The 27,933-nt window shown below is 40.0% G+C and overlaps 1 protein-coding gene across 1 annotated transcript in view; it reads right to left on the minus strand.

Annotated features, from left to right (window-relative positions):
• Positions 1-27,933, minus strand: part of PDE1C (phosphodiesterase 1C) — a 215,853-nt gene that overhangs the window by 12,913 nt on the left and 175,007 nt on the right. Inside the window, exons 16-17 of the mRNA XM_050915808.1 lie at positions 25,507-25,806; positions 21,976-22,050 (exon numbers count right to left, since the gene is read on the minus strand). Coding sequence (XP_050771765.1) covers positions 21,976-22,050; positions 25,507-25,806 — 375 coding nt within the window. The remainder of the gene's footprint in view (positions 1-21,975; positions 22,051-25,506; positions 25,807-27,933) is intronic.

Consider the following 27,933-nt stretch of genomic DNA (forward strand, 5'->3'; position numbering starts at 1 on the left):
GCCCAACATAACTCCTGCAGGTTGAGAGCCCCCATCTTATAGGTGAGTGATTGCGCATTTTGGATCCTCATTTCTAAAGCTTAAGAATTCTTAGGTTGGTTGTGTAGTATCGATTCTGTTTGACATCTTGAACCTCTGGTTTACTAATGTTTGTTGGAGTGTTAAGTGATTTTGATTAGAACAAATTTCATTCCTAGTTTATCACCTGTTGGACAATTTTAGTTGGAATAAAGTTTATTTTGAGTTTATCACCCGCCTAATTTAATTTTGTAAGCCTCCGCAACACCCCTCAGCTACCTCTGTGTCCTCACAGAACTGACAACTGACAGTTTTATTGCCCGGCACGGCTCTGAAGGCAGTTACACAGCACTTACCTTGCTTCTGTGGCGGTTCAGCAAGCAGCTGCCATCACTTTGGGAACCACTGGTTGGTAACGGCTCTGGACATTTATGTCACTGGCTACACGCGCCAGAGGAAGGACTCTGATGCTGTATTTGCAAGCGGAGGTGAGTCACCCAAATCATTAGATGCCTTTTCCAAACCACCTTTTTTCTCTTCTTGCTTATGTGGCAGTCAGTATTTTTGATCTGAAGATCACAGTTGACTATGTCAACACCCTCAATATCTAACAGAAATTGGCAGCTTGGCTTCATATCTACTTGCACTGGACTGGAGGTATATGCAGACTCAAACAAAGCCAGTAAGGTATAAAAATACAAGCAGGTACAGTGGTGAGCACATTGCATGTTCCTCAGGAAATCAATACCAGTGAACCTCCCAGAGAGGAAAGAAGTGAATTAAAACTGGAATTTCAAGCAAAAGGGAATGCACAAAGCCTTTCATGCTTGTATTGAACATCTCTGAACTTTACATCCTCCTTAGAGAGAATGGCTTGGTCTCTGCCACTCTTTATCATGATTTTTTCCTTCTTTAAGGAAAAGATCAAATAGAAAAACAGCAGCGGTACAGGAAAATTCTGGTCATTACTTGTGGGGTGTGATGACTGCTGCACAGACACCACCCGAGCCTACCTGTGGAATAAGATACTTTGTAGGAGGTGCTATGTAGAGATGAAGCTGAAATGCTGTGAAAGGAGGTCTATAAGCAATACTGGAGCACAGGACACCAGCCCTGTGGGATCGATACTCATGCTCCAATTGGCACAGAAAAAAAAAAAAATCACACGAGCAAGTGTTTCAGTGGGCATGAGTGTGGTGCGCTGTTGTTGGTTTAGATGCTCTTACGGGCTGTGATTTCAGTCAAAAGAGAAAAGGGGAAAGGTGAGATTGACATGTCTAATCCCCACACAGGTAGAGATTTACTATAAGCTTATTTTCATAAGCTATTTGAATTCTCTACCTCAATTTCCCTGTCTTTAGAAATTAGGTAATGCCACTAACTCCTCCTCACAGGGGCAAGTGGTGAGCAATGACTGCTGTCCAAGCAATGTTCCCACTATGCTAAAAAAAAAAGTTGATTATTACTAGCACTCTATGGGGAGCTGGATGCTGGAAAGGAAATGGCCAGTACCATGCCTGGATCAGATGTAGAAAGCACCAGAACAAAATGAACCCTTCTACAATTTTAATTCAAATGGAGCAGAGACCTCATTGTTTTTATTTGGTAATAGGATGAACATACATGGACTCAGTTACAGAAAAACTGGAATGTTGAAAAATGTTTTATACATTTAGAGACCACAAGCCTCTTCTTTCAAATAAGGAACTAACAATAAATACAATATTGTTTAAGATTATTCTCAGAACAGCTGAGAATACTTGGCATTACATGGCATCATTCATGTCACTTTTGCATTTTTTTTTTCCTTATGAGTCTTAACAAACCAAATAGGTTTTTTTTCATTACCCTACCCACCCAGTCCCAGGAGCAAACTTGTGTCGAGTTTTGCTTTCAGCATGTGTTTTAACTTGTTTTCTATCCCCTGGTGCAAAATAGCATAACAACCTGCCTCTTTCTTCCTTGAAAAATGTTAGAGAACAGGTGTCTATTGTTTAGTTTAGTTCAGTTCAAGAAAGACATCTCCATTATCAGTTCTGCTAATATAAACATACTCTAAAGTTTATGTTCAACTTCATACATAGAATTCCCTGCAGAATGCCAGCTGAGAAAAGGTTATTGTACAAGACCAAGATCCTTGAATTTGGTTAATTTCCCCTTATCCTTCCTACCAACAGGTTTAATGTTTCTTATCTAGGACCTGTCACTGTAGGGTTGACCACAAGAGCAGTGAAATCTAGTGTCACAGATAAGCCACAATGTCCACCCTTCCTCCCTGCTGAAGGTAGTGCGCTGGGGTATGACTTTGATCGAAGTGCCTACAAGAAGTAGCATCATCAGAACAAAGAGAGATATATGGTCTTATTTAAATACATTGTGGTGGAAGCAGCTCCAACCACAGCAAAGGAAGGCAGCGCCACCCTGATGCATGGGCTTTACACAGACCGCCCTGCGTGTAATTAGCTGTATATGTTTCGGTTATTTAGTCTTTGGCCCCAGATGCTGCGGTGGGACCAGCAGGACTTTGCATGCAACTTCCTTTGATTTCAGTGCAACTAAAAGAGTGATCAGGCCATAGGTATTATTTTGCTCTAAGCTGATGTTGCAAATGCAATGGCTTTTGTCTATCAGGGAAGAAGGGGGAGGAGAAAAGGGAAGGGAAATATTCCTGTGAGAATCTGGGCCTGTAGACAACCAGAAGGTCTGGTAAAAACCCAACCAGAACCCTACAATAAAAATAGCAAATATTTAAAAAAATTGCATATAAAAGTGTATAAAAATATCATCCAAGCAAGAAGAAAAGGAAAATGCTCACTCTGTTATTCTACTGCTAGGTTTTATCACTAGAAAACTCCAATGGCCATAAGTAATTTTGTTTGATAGATGCACTCCTACGACCACCGGCAGAGACAACAGGATTACGTATATTCCTCCTACCACTGGATAGCTTCTAAAACCAGGGTGTTATGAGTCGATACACACGTGCTTGGAAGAAATCGAAAGAATACAAAATGCCAAGAGTGTGCTGTGAGGCTTGTGAGTGAGTGCTGTCGTGTGCTTAGGTATGAGGGTAAATAAATTCGCTAAAACTGAGCTTCAGGTCCTCAGCCAGCTTGCCTCGAAGTAGCTCCATTTTATTCCACCTGGTGGTCAAGTCACCAGAGCAGGGAGAGCTCGAAGACAGGCATGTGTCCTGGTCCTGCTTGGGTACAGATCAGAACCCTCTGTGCTTGCTGGGGATCAAAAGGGACATTGCAGCAACGAGAAGGCAGTCTTAGCAAGTGGAAATGCATGGCCAGCATTTCATTTTAACAGAAAATAATGACACTGGCAGTGGTCACCTGCCCTGCTCCTGCTTTGATCACAGTAATCAGACAGGGAAAGGGTTGTCTGGGATTGCAAAACTTGTCTGCCTGTGGAAGCAGGGGGAGCACCGCATTAGGATGCACACCTGACACTAAACCGAGACTGGAGCAGACCTGCTCATGTTTTGGGTAACACAAGTGGGAAAAAACTCTGTACCCACTTTGGGGAACTGAATTTATGCCTTAAAATGTGAAAGCAAGTTTTTTTCCCTCCTTTCTACCTGACCAGCACTGATGCACAGTCCCCAGAGCGATTTGCATGGAGTCAGTGCCGCAGGGCTCCTTCTTGCCCTCAGCCAGCACATTCCTGCTTTTGAGCGCTGATGTTCAGACGCCGTGCCAGAGTGCTGATGTTCAGACACTGTGCCAGCACAGCTCTGAGATCAGCACCAGTTCAACACATATGAAAGCACAGGATCACTCTGTTGTTTTTAATTATTGGGTGAGGTGATGGATTAAAAAAGAGTAAGAGAAAAGGACTTGATTATGCTGTCATTTGCTAAGTATAAATGGCTAACATATGGTATAGATCATCAGAGGATGATGAGTTTCATTATTATAAAATGAAATGTAAGGAAAAAGGAGTCAGAAATATTTAAGACCATCTCACAAGTTCCTGGAGATAGACTAGTTTATTCTAGTTGAAGCAAAAAAAGTACTGTCCTTGTCGGGTTCCATCATTTCTAATTTGAATACATTATTGTGCTTTTTAATTAAAAGCCACGTTTGGGAGCCACTGTAGAATTTGCAAGGACTAACAGCAGAAGTATTTGCCTTTAGCTAGGTGAGCTCACAGACCTTCTGATTACAAAGCAGCACAGCACTATCAGCTATCTAGTTTGAAATATTTTTGCTTCCAGACTGAGCTTGTAAGACTTTGTAAGTACATATGCAAACATTTGCATATTCAAAGGGTAGTTTGCAAAAACACCACCATATACCATTCCTCTCTGGCATAACCAACTACATTTTGGGAAGTGTCTCTCCAACCACAAAATCTATGCTTGAAAAAAGAAACATTGAGAAAAAGGAATTTGCGTCATTCATTCACCCATCAGGAACCGGGCTCCCAAATTCCAGATTCATTCTGATGCTAAATGTCCTACTATATTAATACATAGTGTGTTTACACCAGCTGGAGCTATACAAAAAGTTGCACTTTTAGATAAGCATCAGTCTGCCTAGATTGACTACTCTGAAATATGTTTTAAGTCTAAAATTGCAAAATTTCTTTTTTTAATCTATCACCTATTTTATCATCAGCAAAAAAAAAGTTGGCTTCTGGCATCTATCTTTTTTCTCAAACATGGACAACATTAGTGACATCCATCATCTTTTTATAATTAAACATAAAAATCTGACCATATAACTGAAAAAAAAACCTGTGTAGTTTGTAAGGAAAGCTGGTTGACTTAAGCATTTTGAGAGGGTGCATCACAGGTTTTTACATTTAAAAATATTAATCTAAAAAGTAAAGAAATCCCTTCTTCCACATGTGTGAACATTTCTTGCATGTCGTCACAGAAATGCACGGTTCAAATCACTGATTGAGTGCAGCCCAGAGAACTGTCACCCTTTGAGCCACTTAAATAATCAACAGGATACAACGAGGTCGGTGAAACACTATAACGGGTTGCCCAGAGAGGTGGTAGATGCCCCATCCCTGGAAACATTCAAGGTCAAGTTGGACGGGGCTCTGAGCAACCTGATCTAGTTGAAGATGTCCCTGCTCATTGCAGGGAGGGTTGGACTGGATGACCTTTAAAGGTCCCTTCCAACCCAAACTATTCTGATTCTATGATTCCATAAAAACATATTGCTTGCTTTTCTTTTTTTTTTAAATTATAGTGTGTCAAGGAGTTCAAGCACTACGTCACCATGAGTCAAAGGTCTGCTAATTCCCTGAACACCAGTCCCAGCTAAAGGAAAAAACACTGATAGGGATACTTGCAATGAAATCCCTCCCTATTTTAAGAAGGTAAAGTGCCTGAATTCTCCCTCTCAAGTTACGCAACAGTTTCTGGGAAGCAGAAGATGCCTGGTGCTTTTCCAGGAAGGCAGCACTTTCTGAGAGCACTAGCAGTCCCTGTGCAGAGGCGGAAGAGTGACGTCTTTATCACACAGCTTCCCAGCCTGTGCCACCCTCTGTAAGAAGCACTCTGGCACCAGAAGACCCCTTTGTGCCTACTGGTGGGTGCTCCCAAATAATTCTGTAGAATTTCAGCATGAGGCCAATGGTATGGGCCCAGTATTTGCAGAATTTCTGGCTTATTCATTGCTTGTATAGTCTTACTGAGGATGGAAAAGGAAGACATCTGAAAACATAATTTCTATACATATGGGGAAAGTTAGGTAAGGATGTAGAAGCAGAAACACAGGCCATTAGCTGATGAACACCTAGTCCTTTTCCACTTTTTTGCTTTGTTTTGTTTTGTTTCTTTTTGTGGAATAAAATAAGAGAAAGCAGTTCTGTAATTTTTTTTTTAATTTTTATTATTTTTTTACACAATTGCACAGTGGCTGATCTCTAGTTTAACTGGGAGGTGTCTAAACATACCATTCCTTGGCTCACAATGCACCAGCGCAATGCTGCAGAGTGTTCCAGGGAGGTGGGGAGGCAGAGTAGGGCAAAGTAGGTGTGATCCTGGGAGGGGACCCCATGATAGATGCTTTCACCTGGCCTAGTCTCTTTGTAGAATTTCAATTTCTAGATTTCACTTTCACTTTATGTATTTCCAAGCTAACAGATTTCATGGGGATTTTTTTTACATGACAACAAAAAATTCTAAAAAATGCTAATAATCCACTGTAGCTTATTCAAATGATTTCAAAAGAGCAGGAGAATGTTAGAGCTAGCTCTCACTGCCTGTATATTGCAAAACATTTTGCTGCACACCTGTGTGCTGAGATCAGTAACTTTGACTATAGCATCTCTTCTAGAATGGCAGCTCTGATCTGCAGTACCCAAGAGACAGCAAATACACCACTTCCCTTATTAGGTCCTGCCAGTGGTGAATAACCCTAACAATCGAGCAAAAACATTTTCCAGTCTGATTTCACACCTTTGTGCCAGTGCATGAGAAACAAGACCTGACCAGCCATGAATTAAGCAGTCTGGCTTCGCTGTCCGAAAGAAGTCACTCCCAGAAAGAAAGAAAATATGTACCAAAACAGATGAAGAAAAAGATTTTGTTTTTTTTAATTATTATTCTACCGTGCATAATCTAAGGCATCTTTAGTCACTGTACATTAGGTAAGGGTAACTTAAAAAATATTGACTAAATCATCCTGCACTTCTGACCAAACACCCGGTAAGGGTATGTTCCCCCTGACTTCAGAGAGAAGTCTGACTAAGCAGTGACTGAGTCACTGCTGCAATATTTAGTTCTGCATTATTGATATTTCATCAATGTGCCTTCAAAGAGCCTGGTCAGGGCTGGAATTCATATTCTACCACTCCTATTGGGGCTGAATGCTGATGGAGGGGGTGAAAGGGGAGGTGGAAAAGTGCTACATGGTGACACAGCCCTCTGCCTGTCACACAACACGGAGTGTGCTCAGCACTGACTGCAGGGCCACTGTCCTCCCAGCACGCCATTTTCCTCAGAAGATCTACCCCAGAGCTACCATTGAACCAGAAGCTCACAAATGGGAACACTACATGCCCTTATATTTATTTTATTTAAATGAGCTGGTTCAGTGAAGCCAACTGTGAGTTCTAAGAACTGCAAGAGTTATTTTTGTACTTCTTCCTTCTGAAAACATGTGATTGAAGTGCAACCTTTTCACAGCATGAACCTAATCTAAATCTCTGGCTTTGAACAAACTCAAACTCTGGTGTCCAAAAAAAGAACTCAAAAATGTCTCTAGCCTCAATAATCAAAATCCCAGATACAAACACTCCTGAGTGAGAAGGTATTCATGTTTAAATGTGGATTTAGGCTGAGCTCACTGCTGTGATTTTTGCTAGTGTTGCGGGAAGCTCGTCCCTGTACATGCACAGTTTAAGCAGGAACAGAGACCCAAGCTCTAATACAGGCTGGTGGTAAAGTCCTGTGCTTTTGAACATGAAAAGCATTTCCTTCCTAAGGAAAGGAAGATTTACCTTCCTAAGCCAATGTTTTGCATGTTCTCTACGTAGCAAAAAGCCATGACAGCAGCGTGATTCCTTGTAAAATACACATACGACTAACACAGCAAGACCTCATCGTGAACAAAAAGGAGTTAGGCAAAAAACAGTTGTATGTGTATGTACGTGTCTTGATTTCCACATAGACAGGTAAAATTACTTACAATTAACTGGATCCCTACCAAGATCCCAAGCCAGAAAAGCACTTACATACATGTTTGACGTTTCTCATACAAAGATACCTTCCTGAATCAAGGCCTGAGTGAGTTAGTTTTTTAACATTTCTTCTTTAAAATGGGCCAAAATGATGGCTACTTTCCATGTGTCTAACTCCACTGGGTAAGACATTTTTATCCACTGACTCCAGCAGTGTATTTAGGACACACTTTTTCACTTTGGTTTTGTCTGTCCATACTTCTCCAGCAACACCTTTCCTTTTCTTTGGCCTGTCCATTCAGTCAGTGATGAAGGAAAGACCACACGCTGAGATGAAAGTAAGAATTGATCTGTGTGATTCCCTGCTGCCCTTCTTCTCTTAGATCTTCAGGTCAGACAAAGAGCGGTTACTAGTAGCCCATGAACAAACGTGGGAAACAGCTCATTATCTGTAATCTCAAGTTAAGGCAGGCACGTCAAGCAGCACATTAGTACACGCTCTCAGAGTCTGACAACAAAATTTGCCCCAAGGGAATATCACTTTCATTGATTATTCCTTTCCTATTACTAACTGCAAAAACAGAACAAAATCAAGCGTTGAGTGAGTCTGCCTGCTGTTTAGAAACAAAAACATTTTGCTGTCATTGCATCACCTGGGAAAGACATCAAATCCTAACAAATGGTCAAATGACTCTACAAATTCACCATTCTTATTAATAAAATCTTCCATGGCGAGGGTAAAACTGATGTCAAATTCTGTCTACCAGCAACTGGAAAAGGCTCTCGGGGAAAAGAAAAAGATTAAAAGTGAAGTATTATCAAGTTTTCTTTTCTTTTCTTTTTTTCTATATTCTTTTGCATCACTAATGTTGGTTTCACAAGCTGAGGCATAGCAAAGGGCAATACCGGCTTTTGAAGATTTGCTTGACCTGTCCAGAAAAATGGAACCATTTGCATCAGGAAATCACGGCTTGTTTTTTTTAACAAAAAACTTCCCAAAACAGCAAAAAATGCACACAGACACAAAAAACCAACCAAACAAACAAAAATAAAACTGACCCAAAAAACCAAGGCCCCCACCCTAGAACCCAGAGTCATTAGCTGTGAAGTAGCCAGTGGGAGGAGGAGTGTTTTGAAAGTTGTTTAACGCCTTCCCCAGAAACTGGTCTTTGCGGAAGGAGGAGGAGAACAGGAATGAAGAAGCTCAGCTAAAATGATGAAAGAAATTTGCAGTCTCTTTTTTTATATATTTTTACTCTTCCGTATCTGGAAAAAAAAAAAAAGAAAAAGAAAAGTGTCAAATGCTGCCTTTCTCTCCTTTGTCCAAGGAGCAGGTAATCTGGGAAAGAAAAAGAAGGGTATCAGTTTTGACAGCCTCATTTCCTCCAAGCAATGCAGCTTTGCTTAACTGTTGAAAGGCTGCAAGGTGAGGCACACCAAAGCAATACCTCTTACTGGCTCGACTGGAAATATCATTCTGTCCTGCACAAATTGAAATCCATTGCTCTCTTACTAATCCAGTGGGAATTCAACCTTTGGCATCGATGGGATCATGTAACAGAATCCAGCATGCTTAGATCAAGAGATCCCATTAGATTTCTTTGCTGGGTGATCTTCTCTGATCACCCTTGTTCACTAGCTCTTTCGGTACCTTTTTGCTCATGAAAGCAACCATGTGGTACATGTGGTGTGAGGTGAAGAAAAAATGCTCCAAACACAAAAGAGCACTACCTTTTAAAAGCCCCTTTCTCCCAAAGAGCTTGCAATGAAAAGCACAGCCTTATGTATGGATAAGTGCCTGAGATCTAACAAAACGTGCATTTTACAATCTGCTTGAATCCTCTGTCAAATATTTATAATCCTGGCCTCAAAATTAGGCTATATTTGACTAACATTATCCCGAATGTACAAACATAACTGTTTTCTATGTAGTTATACCACAAGTGAATCTTCACAATGAACAGATCTCCTTGAGGAAGAAATGTAGACAAGAAAACTTTTTGTTTATTTCTAGCGAAAGAGGACAGTTTCTAGTGAGAGGACACTGTATTCAACCCTCCTTATACTCTCCCCTACAAATCCTCTGGAAAAGCTTCAAACAGGAACGTGAATATTTTACTCTATATTGGCTGTCTCAACCAGTTATCTGAATACGCCTGGCATTCTGCTTAATGCTTATGTCAGCAGAGTTTGAAAATGCATTTGAAAGGGTCTCTCAACCAAGGAGATTCAGCCCAAGGAGAGACGAATTTATCTGTGAAGGCTGGGCATGCCTCAGAAGATGTGATTACATCAGAATCTCTTTGGGTCCCTTTCAGAAAACCAGTTTCTTTTGCCTTCAGTAATATATTGCCTTTTTTTTTTTTTTTTTAAGTAGTATTTGGGCAAAGGAAAAAAAGGACTGGCAAAACAAAGATCTAAGGCTTTGCTGCTGGATTGCATTATCTCTGATGAATGTATACAGTGGCTGCACAGATCTATTAGTGAGTTGGTATCATTTTCTTTTACTATATAGTTAGCAGGGGGACTTTTCCTTTCAGGATGGTCTCCTGTAAGTTACTACTACAATATCTTGCTCACTGATGTAATTCTAAGACACTGTTGTAAAGCATTAGGCTTTCAGCATTTCTGAATTGTCACATTCCCAGCACTACCGACAGCATAATCTACAATAGGCAATAGTAACAGCCATAACAACAGTACTACACTTCCTTCATGTCTCCTATCTAAAAAGTTCAGCCTGATTTCCTGTCATTAACAGGATCATAACAATCCTGTGAGATGTATCGCTAGCCACATTTTAAAGAGAAAAGACTGACCCAGAAGGAAAGGTAATCATTTGGGACACGTGGACTAAATGACATCTTTGAGCAGTAATTATTTCTGAATCTCTTAAATGAGTTGCTGAACCACACCAGGAATCTGAAACAGAGCTTGAAGTACCACCCCACATGCCATCCCCTTCCTATGCCATCCATACTCACAAGACTTTTAACCCCTCCCATCCCTGTTAATGAAACAAGGGAAAATGCAATGTTTTTTTTCCAGACTCTAGAAGTTTCCTGTGGAGAACTGAGTCATATATTGCTTTTTGCTCCTGTTAGCCACATCATCAGCTCCAGTGAGAACATTGCAGTACAGCATTTGCTTTAAATTGTTTTTCTACTTAGTGGAGCACACGTGTTTGTTTCCTAGCTGAATTTCCCTTTGGATACAATATAGCTTCCCTACAACTACCTTAACCTTGGACATGATTCAGCCTCTTTCTCATTTCAGCACAATAGATCCAGTGCAAATATTAGTACCTATCAACAGAGGTAATTGAAAGAGGAAAAAGAATGAATATGCAGTGCTCAGTACACAGGAAGACTTTAAGTAGTTCACTTGACATATATTGAATTTCATTATCTGAAATAGCCTCATCTGAATGCACATCTCAGCCCTTCAGTGTCGCTGACGAGTTTATATTGTTTGTCGAGTATTGGCCCTCCCCTTGATCACTAATGCAAATACTAGTGACTTCTACGGCTCTTCATGTGATACCAGCACCCACTGCGAGGAGATTATTAAGTCCATTTCTGCTATCAGCTTGTAGTTTACACTAAGGCATTTTTAACTTGTGCTTGCTAGACTATGAATGCATATATTTACTATGTTACTATACAGTATGATGTACTGAAGTGAAAATACACTGCAGTTCGTCTTTTCCTTCACACAAAATTACTCAGTGTACAACTGTATCCATACAGCAAGGAAGCTGGCTGTCAGTTTTGCACAATCAGTGATTAATCTCACACATTTGCCTCTCTTTTTGTGATAAAACAAATGCTTTGGAGTCCAAGGCCTTACAAGAACTACCCGTTTTAACAGTTGGCATTTATTATGCCTGTCTAATGCAAACTTTCACAATCTGCTACCCAGTTGGAGAACAGGAACAGAGCCCCAGAGACATTTAGACTGAGGTGAGAGTTTAGACTAACTCAAAAACTACACCTCTTGTGTAATGACTCACGGTCCTCACCGAGCGTAAATCACAGGCGTGATGCCAGTTGTACCAGCTGGAAGTGGAAAGGTGGCCTCTCCCAGCACCGCTTCTGAAGGTGGCCAGCTCTGCTGCTCCAGCCAAACGCCTGCCCTTTCCCTCCCTCCCTTCCTCCCCAGCTGCCGAAAGCACAGCGCTGCCTGGAGAGGGCTCAGGACACCTCCTCATGGCCTCCAGTGCCGGGCCAGGCTGTCAGGACAAGACCAAGCCCTATGGTTTTCAAATTGCATTTAAAAGAAAACTCTGCTATTTTGTCTCCTAAAAAATAAATGCTGAGTGCAGACTGCAGGACAGTGTGATGTGGAATAAGGATTTTGTGGGCAGGGTTTTTTTCACAAACTACTTAGCTTGCTTGGCAGTCCCTGTCAATGTGTTTGTGAGGTTATTGCATGGTCTCTGTTTCCTCTGCTCAAATATGCATTCCTTCAGCGTTATAACCATACTTAATTATGAAGGAAGCGCAAGATGACACCACAATTATCCAGGATTGCACACTCGGATTTTCTTTCTAAGCAGACTGTGGTAACCTTGCAGTTCACTTGTGAAAAAGTAGCGCTTAGCATGAACAAATCTCATCTTAGCATGCTGCATGAGCACTTTTACAGGATGGGAGAACTCCACTACACCACCAAGTAACGTTGCCCTTCAAGTACTATTACCCCAAGATATTTTTGAGTTAGAGTTTTAATACACAGAAAAAGCAAAAGAAGAGAGCCTCCGTTAACCATATTCATTCAGTACATCCCTTATTGAGCTCCCTATGGTGATGCCTTTTCATGCTTTTATGATGTAACATCATAAAGATATCAACCAAAAAATATCAGCATACAATTATATTAAAATGAACATTTTTGTATTTTGTATATTTTATTCTTGAAAATTTAGGGGGAAAAGTGAACCCTACAGGTTTTCTTATTTCTATTAAAATCAGATTCTCTTGTCACATCCCAATAACCATGTGTGTAACACAGACTGTCAGTGTTACATACTAACATAAAAAGCAGATATCAAGAGGGTTGCACTTGAAGGAAAGGTGAATACACAAAGTTTATGCACGCTATGACTCTTTAGCCTGAAAAGGGAGACTTGCAGGGAGAATCTAATAAAAGGTAAATGAAATTATGAGTGGCGCTAAGAATGTGAATAGGGAACAATTACTCACTGTTTCTCACAGTCCAAGAAAGGGGTTATCAAATGAAATTATCAAGCGGTAAATTTGAAACCAATAAAAAGATATAATTTTTCACGTAATGCCTAAGTAAATTTTGAATTGTGTTGCCTCAGAGCCCAGTACACAAAAGAGTACCAGGACTCTAAAGATAATTATACAAAGTAATGGAAGAAAAATCTACCAGAGGCTATGCAAGTCAGAGATATGACCTCTGCCTTAGCTCTCTGGAAGACAGAAAGGAGTAGGGGGGAGGCATTGCTCTGGTTTTGTTCTTTGTTCATTAAGATCTCTGCTATGAAATGTCAGGTACGTGATGGCCAGCTAAAGGGACTTTTGGTCTGACCCAGCATGGTTGTTCAAGCGTTCCTAAGCAAGGTGACATGGTGTTTGAAAGTAGCCTCTACCCTCACTTATTAAAAGCTTAGGCTTTTCAGGATAAGACTATTCTGAACTCTGCTCTCCCCCAGCACCCTGCTCCATCCAGGCACTGGGTGAAATGACAACAGAAATGAAAAATTGTTATATGGTAACTGATATCATAAAATTATTACTACTGTATGCAGTGCACAATGAGGGGAAATAGTAGTCTGAGTAAATGTGTCTCAGATAACCCATAATCCAAAAGGTAGTTATCCTTTCTACTACAAATGATGGAAGTATTTGCAGCTGGTGAGGCAGATTGCTAAATCTGCCACTTTTAATTCCTTTTGTGGACTCACTCAGCATCTTCCAGGAGTGACCCCTTAATTTTATAAGCTTATTCCCAAAAGCCTGGGTATTTCTTGTCTCCCCTGAGTGCTAAAGTGTGCTCAGTCGTAACCTGTCCCTGTCTGAAAAGCACTGTTGTAGCTACTCCTAGCGCTTAGAATAAAATGAAGACGTTGAAAATCTCAGTGCTCAATTCTCAGCACCGGATGATCCTGTTTCCTATTAAAGCCATTTGAAAGCCTTTTCAAAGAAAATTAAGACCATGAAGAAATAAATTCTGTATATTTATGCTATTCTCTTGCTTCTGTTGCACCAGAGATGAATGAGGCCTAAGAAACAAAGTTCAGAAGATCAGTGAAATAAAGAAGAAATATGCATTATAAGTTACTTCATCTTCGTTATCTGTCTTTTTAATGGATGAGAAATTTTAGAGCGATTATTTTTTCCAAAGAAAACAGAATGTTACTCGAAGGTGCCTGCATCCTGTTTAAAGCAAGGAAAAACAAGAATAAATGCTGTTGGGAAAAAAGTTTTGAATACTTGTTTTAACTGAATTTAAATACCATCACTCTAATTTAGCAGATGACCCAAGTGCTTAACATTCATTTTGCTAGGAGGAGAAATGACATTAGCATAGAAGGTATTCTGATTTTTGAGCTTTGGCACAGAATTATGCCTAAATCATTCATGACGTCAAAGAGTTTCTAGTCCTGTTCACACTGATGTTGAGTTTTATGTTTGCTTGACAGCTTGTATTACACTTGACCTGACATCACATCAGTGATAGAAGAAAGAGATTAGCTTTGTTTTAATATACGTTGTTTGCTTACCAGCACATTATAGAAATACATTACAGCAGAGAAAAACACAATTAATACATTGGCAAAAGTTTGGTTACACCAAATAACGTTTGAGTTTCCTGAGTAAAGCATGTACGAAAGAAATTAGACACTTATTATGCAAAGCGACCTACAGGAGTAAGTGCGAAAGCTTATTCTGTATTTGATAATCAAACATAATTCAAAGCTCCGAACATGTTTGGGGTAAAAGCTAGATCATGGTTTTCATAAAGAGCTGTTCTGTCATGGATGGAAATGAAAACCCCAGTGCTTTTCAAGGCCCAAAAGGGATGAGCTGCCATAGGCAGAAGGATAATCGAAGCCAACAAAGTTTTCAGCCAAATATATGAATAAGAATTTTGTAATTAGCACTGTGCAAATAATTACTTCTTTGATTGAGTGACTAAACTGAAAAAAGAGGATAATGCTTAGCTCTGGGTCAGACACAAGTAATTGCTTTCTTTCTCTCATGGCAAAAACCATTGTTGGGGAGTGGTTTTTTTTGGTGGGAGCAGGGTGGAGAGGAAATGAAAGATCAAGCTGAGCTTTTCATCTAACTCAAACAAAACTTTTATTTTTACCATTTACATGAAGCTGGCTAAAAATGTGAAATATCACTTCAAAGCAAAAATTCTCATTTGGATTTTTTTCAGTGCCTCTTCAGTTTTTGACAATCACTTGTTTTGAATTAGACTTAAATTCCTAAATACTTTAGCCCGATTCAAAATAGCACCTTTCAACTAATATCACTTGCTGGTTTTCTTCTTCTACATTTATTATTGCCTCCAAGTCCTAGGTTTTGACATTAAGAATAGCAAAGCAGTGGTTTAGAAGCAGAGAAAAGAATGAATTGCCTAGTGATGGATCGATTAATGGTAATAAGTAGTAAAGATTACTATTAGGGTATGAGTTTCAGAGAACTAACCTGTAAATTGACTCTCTCTTCTCTTTGTCCAGCTTCTGTGGACTGAACGGTACAGAACTGCAGACTGAGCAGCCTGAGGGGACTGATGTCCCTTTGCCTCTGCCCCCAGGGAGAGACCAGGCAGCAGGTCCAGCACACAAAGCAAAGGGCATGAAGGTACCCACCAAGCACCCAGCTAGCAGTTTGTAGAGTGTAGTCTTTACATGTGGATTCCCATACAGTTGACTGTTGGATTTCTTCCTTCTTAACACTTCTACTTAAACCACCTTGTCAGAGTCCCTATCTGGTAAGGTACCTATAGGTGCTGTGCTCAAATTGGAAGCTAGTTGTTCCATGGGGAATGGATAAGATGAAAGCTAAAGGTCACTGACCTCTTTTGAGGAGCCATTTCATATTCTTCTGCCCCTTCAGTCATTCCCTTCGGACATGATCTTGTTTCTCTTTCAGGGCTAAGTGTTGCATGGGGAAAAAGAGGCCTGATTGTCACTGGATTGAACATAAATTCATGGAGCTGGGGAGCAAGGAGGACTCTTCTCTTGCTGAAGCAGAGAATTTCTATACATCATTGCACAGGCAACTTATCCTAAATGGGGTAAGAAGGACTGTAACAGAAACAAGGTCACAGCTCCACTCCCTGACTGGTGCAATAAAATGGCTGATGGTGCAAAATCAAGTAGGAATTTCTGCAATGTACTGCCTAAGTTACATATTCCTCCATGCCTCTAGGACCATGAATGTTACCCCCGAGGAGCAATGCAGCCATATGCTATCTCTGAGCAGAACTATATTTAAAGGACCAAAGGTAATGTTCCCCATAAAGTTAACCACTCAAAAAACCTACTTAAATTCCTACAGTGATTTTTTTTTCACCATGCATCTGGAATGGATATTCCAAATATTCACTTAAATCTGAAATCAAGCCAAATACTATTCCCAATTTTTAAACTTGTCACATATATCTGTGACTTCATGTAAAGTAGAAGCAAAAAGCAATCAAGCATCCTAAGGACTTTCTAACTACCTGGCATGGCCTGAATGATGGAAAGCAGGCTAAAAAAGAGATACATGAAAGTCTCAAAGGAAAACCAGATGCTTGCCATAAGATCTACACACACACTCGCAAAACCAACAAGTTGCAAAATCATCTGCATAATTATACAAGGTAACTTTCTACATATTCCCCATATTCTCATCGAGCATGCATTCCATGGTGATGTAATGTTCCCGAGGTCAGGATGCTAGCAATGTATTTTGCATTTAGCTTCAAAGATCACATCTCATCATGTTCATCTTCTATTTGATATTAAAACTGCATAAAACCTTCTTCAGAGTACATCCCTCTATGCAAATTCCAGCTTGCCTCAGGTGCCACTTGCTAAATTAGACACACTCATTTTTTTCAAAAGAGCACAAAAAGGATTTTAAAAAGCACAGAAGCTTTTTCCCCCTCCAGTTATCCTATATTGCACTACTATGCAGCAATTGTTCAGCAGAGATAAATTATGGTGAAATATGTCTTTTTGGATAGCAAAATGCCTTCATGCTTTCAAGCAAGCTTTTCCAGAAGGTATCAGTACAACACTTTCCAATTTCTAACTTGGGGCAATAACCTCTAATGTAATTCAAATACCAGGCCATAAAAAGGAGTAAGAAAAGGAAGGAAATTGTCTTTAGAAGTAATCTTAGACTACTGTAATTCCAATTTGCCACTGCTGCTGGATTCTGACATATAATATCAAGAGCACTATCAAGAAGCAAGGAGGAATCCAACGTGTTTGCCTTACAAACTGAAATGGGCTTTTTGCTTCCAACAAGAATGGAGAAATCAGCCTATCTTTTGGAAAAGAAATAGAAATGGCACCATTATTTAGATGACCTGAAATTTACCTTTTTACCTCTCTCAAGAAGATATAGACAAATGCTGTTCATTTATACGCTTGAGTAACCTCTTTTAAAACAACATTGGCTTTACGCAGATTACATGAGCAGAGTTTTGTCAGAAGTCTGCTTAGTGTTCATTGCTATGTAGTGGTCTTGGCTAGATCAACACACATGAAAACCATATCTGCAGGAGGTTGCAAAGACAGACAATTCTTAAATAGTTAAACAGTTTTGCAAAAAGCTGCATTCTCCTTAAATGAAGCTGGGAAGAATCTTGCTAATTCAACTCTGTCTGAGATAATTGTGGAGCCATCATCATGGCTCCTTCACTCCACCATGTTCCTATACCAAAGGCATTCTCAGTTAACAACATTCTGTGCCAGCTACTCTGCCGCTTGATTTTTGGGGACAACTGAAACAGAAAGAAATGAAGCCCCTGTACTTTACCTTTATAATCAGGGAATTTTCCACTTGCTGATCAAGGAATGATTGTCAAGAAAAATTAAGACCAAAAGGCAGTTTTACATGTTGGCACGGGCAATGTATAGAACATATAGGAAAGGCTTTTAACTACTGTTAAGCAACAGTATAGCTTAACAAAATCAAAATAAAGACAGCTAAAACCTCAATTTCTGGTAAGCCTGTTATGAACTCTTCATAGAGTCTGTATATTTAAAAGGCTACATACTGTATTATATTGCATCATATTATATTATATTAACTATATTCTAGTAACTATACTCTATTCCATTCTGTTGCACTGCACAGAGGAATGTATTATTGAAACTATGACCTGCCAAAATGCAGGGTTACGATTTGACCACGAGGTGGGAGCATTGCTCATCACACATACCCAGGGCACATTAGGCTTTCTCTGTATGTACTAGCTGTTCAAGATACAAATATTCTGTATATTTCTGTGCTATAACCTGCAAACGTGCATGTTACCACTAGAATAGTAAGTTCCTAGGACAAACACCAAAAAAGAATCTTTTAATTGTCTGTAATTACTAGCTGAAAAAGAATATTTGAATAAACTGTGTTTTGGTCCCCGGAACAGAGAGTTGCACTGAAAACTTTGTATCAACATTGCAGAATCTTTTCCCAGTAAGAAAAAAATGAGACGGTAGTAGAGATAACCTTTGAAAGTGGTAATCATAGAATAGTTTGGGTTGGAAGGGACCTTTAAAGGTCATCTAGTCTAACCCCCGTGCAATGAGCAGGGACATCTTCAACTAGATCAGGTTGCTCAGAGCCCCGTCCAACCTGACTTTGAATATTTCCAGGGATGGGGCATGTACAGCCTCTCTGGGCAACCTGTTCCAGTGTTTCACCACCCTCATCATAAAAAATTTCTTCCTTATATCTAGTCTGAAATGGGGAAGAATAATTTTCTCATTTGTTGTCACTTTTGTGAGCAGAAAAAAATTGCAAAAAGAAAGTTTGTGAATGTAGATAAAAATTATTTCCATGTGATTGCTTACAATTTTCCATTCAGAGTGCTGAAAAGCAACTATTTCACATGGGAAAATCAGGTTTTCCAAAATGGTTTAATAATGTTCTATCCCACAGGAAACATTTGATGAACTACTTGTGCTGATGATGTCTCTGACAGGGCTGTGTCTTTATGTGGGAAACAGCAGCCCCACATCTCTTTTCTTGGAACTGAAAAAAAGTGCAGTACTGAGTAACAAGCAGTATCTCCCACAGAAAAAAGCCAATAATACGAAGATTAGATTAACATGAGATGGAGACTAGCCTATGCTCAAGAGAATTTTGAAGCAGTTAAGACTGAAATCTAAGGCATGATTGCAGCTTACATAGCCAACCTCAAGCCAGCTTTAAAGTAGTTGGCTTTGCTATGGATAGACTCAGTCGTATGAAGCTCTGGCTAGATGCACACATAGCTCCTCGCTGTCTCAGCGAGCCTGATCCCTGTTTCTGGAGGCATGCCCACTTAACTATTTTTGGGTAGCTTCAAGGTAACTCTGACACAGAAGCTACATTTCACAACTGTGACTACAGTTGAAGACGACTTGCAGCTTCAATGTCCTCATGTCCATATGTGACAGTTATTCTGTGTGTCCCTGGCCACTTGGTTCCCCATGTAGTAGAACGACAAATGTATTAGAAACCTTTTGGCATGTATGTATTCCTATAATAAGATATTACAATAACTTCCTTTGTATATGCTCAAAAAGCATATACAAATAAGATACAGATCCTGCAAAGATTTATGCAACATATACTCTGCAGCTTTCTTCTCTGGGTGCAGGATGCCTGCACAGTAGGACAGGGTAGCAGACTGACCTCAGTTGGGTGCAGGGCTCTAGCTGATGCTAATGGATGGCGGCGAGAAAGCTGAAGCCCTCACGGTAAATCTACACAAATGGGCACCTGTTTAATACAAATATACCGCAGCTACATACTGAACAGTGGCTGTAAAACCCAAGTACCTTTGACCCTGCAAAAAGTCCAGGCTGAGTTTCACCCACCAGCAAACATGTGGTGAGTGCATTATAGCTGTAACCTCAATCTTTCTAACTCCTCTGCTTAATCTTTTTTTCCAGCATATGAAAGATCATGTACTGGCACGTGAGAAAGCATATGTTTGGGTAAACATTTCAGTAGTCTGCAAACAGCTATGTATTATCCATGGAAAATGTTCCTTTCTCCACATCCTTCACATGGCTGGTAAGGAGATTTGCTCTGGAGTGAGTAATGGACAGAACAGGTTGCACAGTATTTGTCAAAACAGAAGTGCCACCCTAGAGCTTTCCTTTCTAAGGCACATCATTCACAATTTTTCTCCTAATTTCTATCAATAAGATCGGTAGCTATAATCTGTCTCTACAGTGTCTGAATGAAAAACATTCAGCCTAGAAATTGTCCTTGCATGGTTACAGTTGCTTATTCACTGTAATCAACTGGTCCCATGGTACTGGTCTTTTCCCTAACGGGATGAGCAGAACATTTTCTTACAGAAGAACAAACAAACATCAAATAACTAACACCACAGAAAGACTAGCAACTTGCAAGGAACCAAATTCACACCCTCAATCTTCAAGTCAGCATGAAACATTCACTTCTTGGTCCTCCAGCCCAACTAAATAGGTGCCCTAATCTTTCCGAGACCTTGAGAGTGCAGGCCTTCAAATGTAACCTGGTCCTCAAAGTTAGGGATTCCCGGGTCTACTCTCTTGGCTAGGCTGATGCTCCTGAGTCCTCCTAAAGAAGCCCCAGTGTTTCTGCATCCACCTTGTCCTGCCACGGCTGCAGCCTTCCAGCACAGCCGCTGCTCAGCCACCACCCACCGCAGCGGGGAGAGTAGCCGTTCTGCCCATTAATTCTTCTGGGGCCTCGATAGTTACATACAGCACTGCACATGTTCATGAACATCTGAAGAGTCACGTGTTATTTGAGTATTTGTACTTAATTTCTGCATGACTGCAGGAAGAGTTGTGAATGGTACTTGTTCAAGACTGTTTTCCTGACAGACACTTAATTCAAGGGTGTAAATAATATGACCTCTTAACAAAATAATTGAATTTTCCTAAACAATTGTTGCTAAGGGGCCTCTTTAAAAAAAGTACATATGTATGTGTCTGAAATTAATACATGCTTCTAGATGAATTTTTCTACATTTTTAGTTGAGGTATCACATTTTCTTCTTATTTATCACTTTGCTAGAGCAATAGGAATGTTAAGTAATTTCTTAAAAGGAAGCAATAAAAGAAAACACGGTATCATTCTGAACTGCAGTACTTACAATGAGGTTGTCTTTCTTGACCATCAAAACAAAGTATTGTATTATTTACATTTAGGAATAGCTGTGTTTCAGTGGATTTCACTGAGACATACACAAAGAAAATGCTAGCTCTAACATTTATTTCCATTTATTTTGCTACCTAATACTTTAGCAATTGCTTTTGGAGCAATGTGGGTTCAGATACTATCTCAGAGCCCTGTGGTACACAGCTGGGGAGGTGCAAAAGAGTAAACATGCCACAGACCTTACAGCTGTTTTTCCACTTTGCTGAGGCTACTAAAACGTCTGAGGACCTCTACACTAGGCTCAGACTCATTTGAAATTATTCCCAGATGCCCAAGAAACCATCCTATGCCTTGGGATTGCTTCAGTTCAACAATGTTTCAGCAACATCCCTTTTCTATAGCATCCTTAATAGGACCTCTATGCTGATGTGCTCACTCCTGCTTTCTTCCCACACCTGTGGTTCGACAGCACTTGACAAATTTCCCCTCAGACAATTAAGTCAAGAAAGCTTTGTGTTTGTATTGGCGTAGTATAACATGCAATCATGAAAAACACGGACACCTTCTGCAGGTTTTTTCTTAGCTCTGTTTCTTGCATCTCCCATGCAGCCTGTCCTAACAGAGAGCAGAATATGGCCCAAAGAAAGTCAGAAGGATAGAATCTCACAAATCCACATTTCCTATTAAGCAACTCTAATAATCCAGGATTTTTCTTGAAGGCACTGCACAAAAATTGATGGATAAGGCTTACCAACAGAACAAGTAAGTGGTGCTAGGCATTATGTGAAAGGGATGATTTTCCCCAAGAATGCCCCAATGGCCTTTTTCGAGTCTAATGACTGTTTCTGTTAAGTCTGTTTCTGGCTACCACACAATTTTTTGGTTTTAAAATAAACTACAGATGTTTAGGAAACAATAGATTGCATATAAAAATGGGTGACAAAACATAATAAAATGTTGTCCTTACCATCTGTTTTCTTTGATTCATCCTCCACACTGGACTGATCTTTCTTGTCCAACTTACTGCCTTCCTTTAATTCACCTAGAAAGAAGCAATAAGAAACACTATAAGCATTTTAATGCAGACTGTAGTTTATTAATGCCTGTAACTCAATCAAATTGCAACATCCAAAGGAGATGTTCCTTAGAAGAAAAGGTCTGAATTCACAAGGAATTGGATTAACACATTTTCATAGAATAAAGCACCACACAACATTTATCCAACTCCTACAGAAAATCAAGCTTTACAATCTACTTTTAAATTTATTCTAATTGTTAACACCTTTTTAAGCGCACATGCAAACTCATACTCCCTCTAGTTGTATGTAGGCCATTAAAAACCTGAGCACAACCTTCACTTCAAAATCAGGACTCTGAAACATTTATGCTTTTAAAGGACTAAGACCCTGCAAGACTCCATCATAAGTCTCTGCATTAAAGAACCACCTTAGCTATCCCAAACAGTCCTATATAATTTGGTCTTACTTTCTCTTACGAGTTTCCTCTATCCACAGATTCATTTGGGTTGGTCCTTTGATGATGGTATCAGGGAACAATCAATCATCCTAGCACTGATCACTGGCTTTAGGGTCTCTGTAGCAAACCAGGAAAGCAAGGCCTTTGGCAGAGCAATGGTTGATGCAGAATGAAAATGGCAACTTCAGCTGGGGCGTATTTTATGAAGCCAGGAAGGTTAACCAGAGTCATTCCTGTATTCTGTCCCATATTAGTCATACAGCAGAGCACAGCAGACCTTCCCAGACCATCCCTTCATTGAATGAGAATGCCAAATGCAAGATCAAATGAAAAATAACATAAAGGGAGAGCTCTAGCAGAACAGAGCTCTTTCAGCTGCAGTGTCCAAACAGCAGCAAAGAAGTTGTCCTTCCTTCAGGTGTCCAGAGAAGCAACAGGAGCCTGCCCAGATGGGAGCAGGCAGCTTGCCCTTTCCCCCTGGAGGAGTAGCAGTGAATTTGTGACCTACACCTCAACACAAAAAGCTGTAAAAGTCTCACTTCAGAATTTTGTAAATGTGAGGTATGTGACAGGGCTGTGTTAAAGTGATGCTTATTCCATTTGTATTACTATTTTTGTTACTATAACTACTTCCCAGCCTTTGGATCAAGATTACAGGTATTATGTGTTAAAGAGGATCTGATCTGCCTTCAAAATAGTCATGTCCAGCAGATATTTATTTTTGAAACAGCTCAAAAAAAGAGAAATTGTAGAGAAGCAAGGTCTTCCTCTTCCACATTGTGCCCTAAGCACTGGAATATTTGTTATTCTTGGATGACAGAGGATCAACCTCTCTCTCCAATTAAGCTTCATCATAGTATAAAAGAGGAATGGTTTTAAAATCTTAAAATATTTAACAAGATGGAAAAAGTATATCCTGTTCAGTTCTCATTCAGAGCCAAAACTTTTCATGTTTTTCTTCCTAAGCTCACTGTGTGGGTGAGAGAAAAATGAAAGCAAGAGGATATAGGACAAGCAGCAACCTCCTCAGCTGATCACGCTGCCACTGACTTGGGCTCCTTGAACGGAGAGATATAAGCAGCTCCAAGCAGGGTTGAGGTACCTGCTTGACGAAGGTGGCCTCTAAAAGGACACTGTCTTCAGGAAATGAAATGAAAATGTATCTGCCAAAACACACAAGTCTTCTCGCATTTCCTCCACCATCATACAGCTGATGGTAACGATGAGCTAATAATGCTTTATTTGACCATTGCATAAGAAGTTGCTTGACCCTAAGTGTGTGCAGGAAAAGATGATGAACATCCTCACACATGTTACTTCACAGTTTGATCTCTCTGAGAAAGCACATGGGCAGCGAGTGACTGAGAGAGACTTTAAACTCACCTGACAACACAATTTCTGAACTTTCATTGAATATAACTTATTATGAATAGGCGACTTTTGAGTATTGTAATATCTACCCTGCTGTACTGCCAGCAGCAGAGCAGAACGATGATCATAATGATCTTTTTGAAAGGGATTACAAAGGCAGAGAAATAATAAGGCAAATACTTTACGATGAGATATTAGCATATAGGCGTAAAGGAAGCTGTGGTGAACTCAGAGATATGAATGTTAAGATTTCATCAGTCTCCGAAGACTCGGTAGTGATTGTACCTCATAAAGGCCTTTTCCCATAAATTAAGGAGCAGAATTTCTTTTCCTGAAGAAGACACTAATTTTCAGAAATCATTATAATTCCTTTCAAAGCATTTTTGACACCTGCAGCAGAGGCACAGTGCAGAAAAAGGTACCATCAAAATCACTAGAGCACACTTAACCCCGGTATTGTTAGAAGCATGTAAAACAAAGGATTTCAGAAGAAAAGTCTGATGCAGTCTAACTGGGATTTCATTTTTTGTCTCCTTGGGGGGCCCATTCCTATTCACCCACATAACACTGTCTGAAGACAAATCCCATATGTAACAGAGCATGACAGCTCGGATCCCCATAGTCCTTCCAATCTAAAAAAAACCTGATGAAGGGACCACTGGGAAAGGCCAGCAGCCAAGTGAAATACATGAGAATTATATCAGGAATGTTTTAAACAGAATTTCTGCCTCTGCTGCCATCTAAACTCACTGCCTGAGCCTGGGACTTCCAAAGCCTGTATGGTCACTCAGGCTTTTTCTAAGAGGATGTTTCCAAGTCTGAGTTTTTTGCTGGTTTTGGACTGGCTGATACTAGCCAAATTTGTGACAAGTCACACATGGCTGTACTGCCATTTTTTGATAACGGCTTCAGGGAGCAGGAGGTGGGGACAGAAGGACAGTGAAATGGCCAAGAGACAACTGATCTGTTCTCATGGGTCTAATATTTTTTTTTTTAATATTTAATGCAATTTTCAAACATTTTTCCATCTTTTTTGGGTGCAAAATGTGATTCTTATGTAAAGTCAGTTCTATAGCAAGTTAAAATACTGGAATAAAATTTCTGACCAAAAAAAAATCTCCAAAAAAAAGGCTCATGACTGCCCTAATAAAAAAACTGAGCAAAGGAAGCAAAAATAAAATAACTCTTAAAAACAGAGAGGGGGAAAAATCCTCTGTCCCAAAACATATTTATATCTGAGATTCAGTTCAAAGATACCTTTAGTTGGCCTTAAAAAGAGTTTATAAGCCAACTTTGGCTTCTCCTCTGTCAGTTACCCAAGCAATGAAGCTGTTCATTGAAAGAACCATATTTGTTTCAGCTTTTCAGCCTGTATATCATAACAGGCTGCCTCATTTCCATGAGAAAGTCATTTTTTCCTTTCCTCCAAAAGTGCCCAAGCAGGTATGATGAACCCCACCTTCTACGGAAGAACACTACTTGGGAGTTAATTTACAGTTTCTGATTCCTGTATGCAGGTGACTATGCCAGTGTCCAGGAAGAGGCTCTGGGCCCAGAACATCCTTTTTCAGGACATCAGGTTCCCCCATCACTGAGGTGAGATACTGGTTTTAGGGCTGGATTTACGTTTCAGTGGAAGGAGAGAACTCACCATTCTGGACATGCTGTTTCTCTTCTCCCACTGCCTGATGAGAGTCCGTTCCCTTATCTGCCCTAGGTGCATTTTTCCCTTGAGAGGCTTCGTGTTTGTTCACCGCAGTTTGCCGAGTCCCATTTACATGATTCTTACTGGAATCTGTGCTTTTGTTTTCCCCAGGATTTGGTTCTTTGCTGTTCTCTGTCTTTGCTGCTGTGGCATCTTCAGCTGGCTTCTTCTCATCCTTTTCATCTGTTGTCTTTTCATCTGTTCCCTGATGAGCGTTTTCCTCTGCTTCTTTCTTAGCTTTTTCTTCTGCATCCTCAGCAAAGAGAGAAGCAAAATGAGGAAAGAAATCATGATTATCAGTCAATTTGACAAGAACGATACAACTCACACATCTAAATCTACTTCAGCTTTTTACATGCAAACAGCTTTTACTTAGACAAATGTAGGAATTGACTTGACAAGGGAAAAAGAGCACAGGAGAACATTTAAGAAAGTATTCTGAAAAAAACACCCCATGTTGGCCTGAATGTATATTATGTGCATGTCCTTTTTTTCCCATATAAGATTCACCTTTGAAAATGTCGTTCCTCAAAATTCTTAAAAGGCAAATTAAAAAGAGATATTAGCTATTGAAGGCTCTAGGGGTGCCAAGGTTAATTTCACTTTTGACACACAACAATCAGTCAAACGAAATTCAGTTTATTTCATACCCTATCATGTAGCTCTAAGCACATAAAAAGTCTTGGTTCTTTGATATCTACTTTTTTTCCCTCTTGTTCCAGCTTGCTTCCAATGCCAGCTTCCTATTCTCTTCCATTCCACTTACTGTTATGCTTTCTTTATGGCTCTGTCCTTTCTCGGCAGACTAATATATTGTTCCTAGTACTTGCCCTTCCATCACAAAAAGTCTTACAGTCAATCACAAATATAAATTCAAAAGTGAGTGATGAACAACAGCAGCATCTCAAAATACTGTCATTCAGGAAAAAAAAAAAAATTCACAGAGAAGCCATTTTCCCCCATTCAAGATACTGCTCTTGTTCTTATCCAAACCTTAGGTACTGATGCAGCACTTACTTATGACATAGGTTGCAAATTACTTTGGCTCCAGGTGTTGAGATGACTACGTTTCTAGCCCAGGTCGGGTACAGCACACCTCCACAGACTCAGGTGCAAAGGCTCTGTGTGGCTTCCTGTGTCACACTGGAAAGCAGGACACAACCACAGTCCCTCAGCACAGCCCTCAAGCTAATAAACATAGCTGGGAGACTCTGGGCAGAAACTCCGTAATTTCCTCCCCCTTTTCCATGATCAGTAGAGACTTAATCTGCAAAAGCAGCTGAGTAGCTCAGCACACACTCAATTTGGAAACTGTGCATTTATGCAGCTTCAGAGCATATCTATATCCATACCGAGTCTAAGCATTCAGATGTGAGTGCCCTATGCCTGTATTCAAGATTTCTGGGTCGGCAACATCCCAGCGCACTCATTACCCCATCATGGGCAACCAATTGCACTTTAATTGTGATAGGAATCACAGATGTATCTCCTGTTTTCTGAGAGATTGTGTAAGCTGATGAGCAGATCCTACAAAACACTGAACAAAGTCTGCCTCGGTCCTATGGAAGTATTCTTGACATCTATAGGGAAGATGTTTTGCTCCTTACAGGAGCAGGGTCTTGGCCAGTGAGTGAAAATTATAGAAGAATTTCTAAGTGTCTTGTCAAATACTTCTTATGAGTGAATCAGAACCAGTTTTGAGAAAAAGGTACCAATGGGATACAAGAGAGAAAGGGGGAAAGCCATCTTTATAAGAAATGCCAATCTGTATTTCCTCGCCAGCAGCTAACTAAAGTTAATTAATTTTTAAATTAATAAATTATGGCTCACATGAAAATATAATTAAATTAGATATGAGCCTCCCTCACTTTATTAATCATTCCTGAAATCTGTGGTAGCTTCCATAAATAGCTCAGCTATGCATGTTGATATTTTCCCTGGAGTCTCACAGTATACAGAAGGATTCCTCTCATTTGGGGATCTGAAAAAAAAATGCTGCATTTCGCTCCTGAACCACAGGAGAGAAATTTGGCTCAGGAGACTGGGGCTTGCTACAGCACCATTGGACAAGTGCCTCTTGTCAAAACTAGTGTCAGAACATACTTCACCTAAATGGTGCTTTGCACATCGGGGTGCTTGTTTATTCAGTTTTTTAATTTGTAGCTATTTAATGATGAACCTTTAAGCAAAAAGAGATCAGTAATAAAGTGACTTACTTTTCCCACGCAGTCCGAGGAATTTTCTATAAATACCACACTCAGGATAAAAACAGTTCACTGATGCTTCTAGGGACAATGCCATTACCAAAGGGAATACAGTATTCTACTAATAATTTAATAATAATAGTAAGAGTAATAATAATAATAGATGGGT

This window comes from Gymnogyps californianus, chromosome 2 (assembly GCF_018139145.2).
Source record: "Gymnogyps californianus isolate 813 chromosome 2, ASM1813914v2, whole genome shotgun sequence".
In the NCBI taxonomy this organism is placed as follows: domain Eukaryota; kingdom Metazoa; phylum Chordata; class Aves; order Accipitriformes; family Cathartidae; genus Gymnogyps; species Gymnogyps californianus.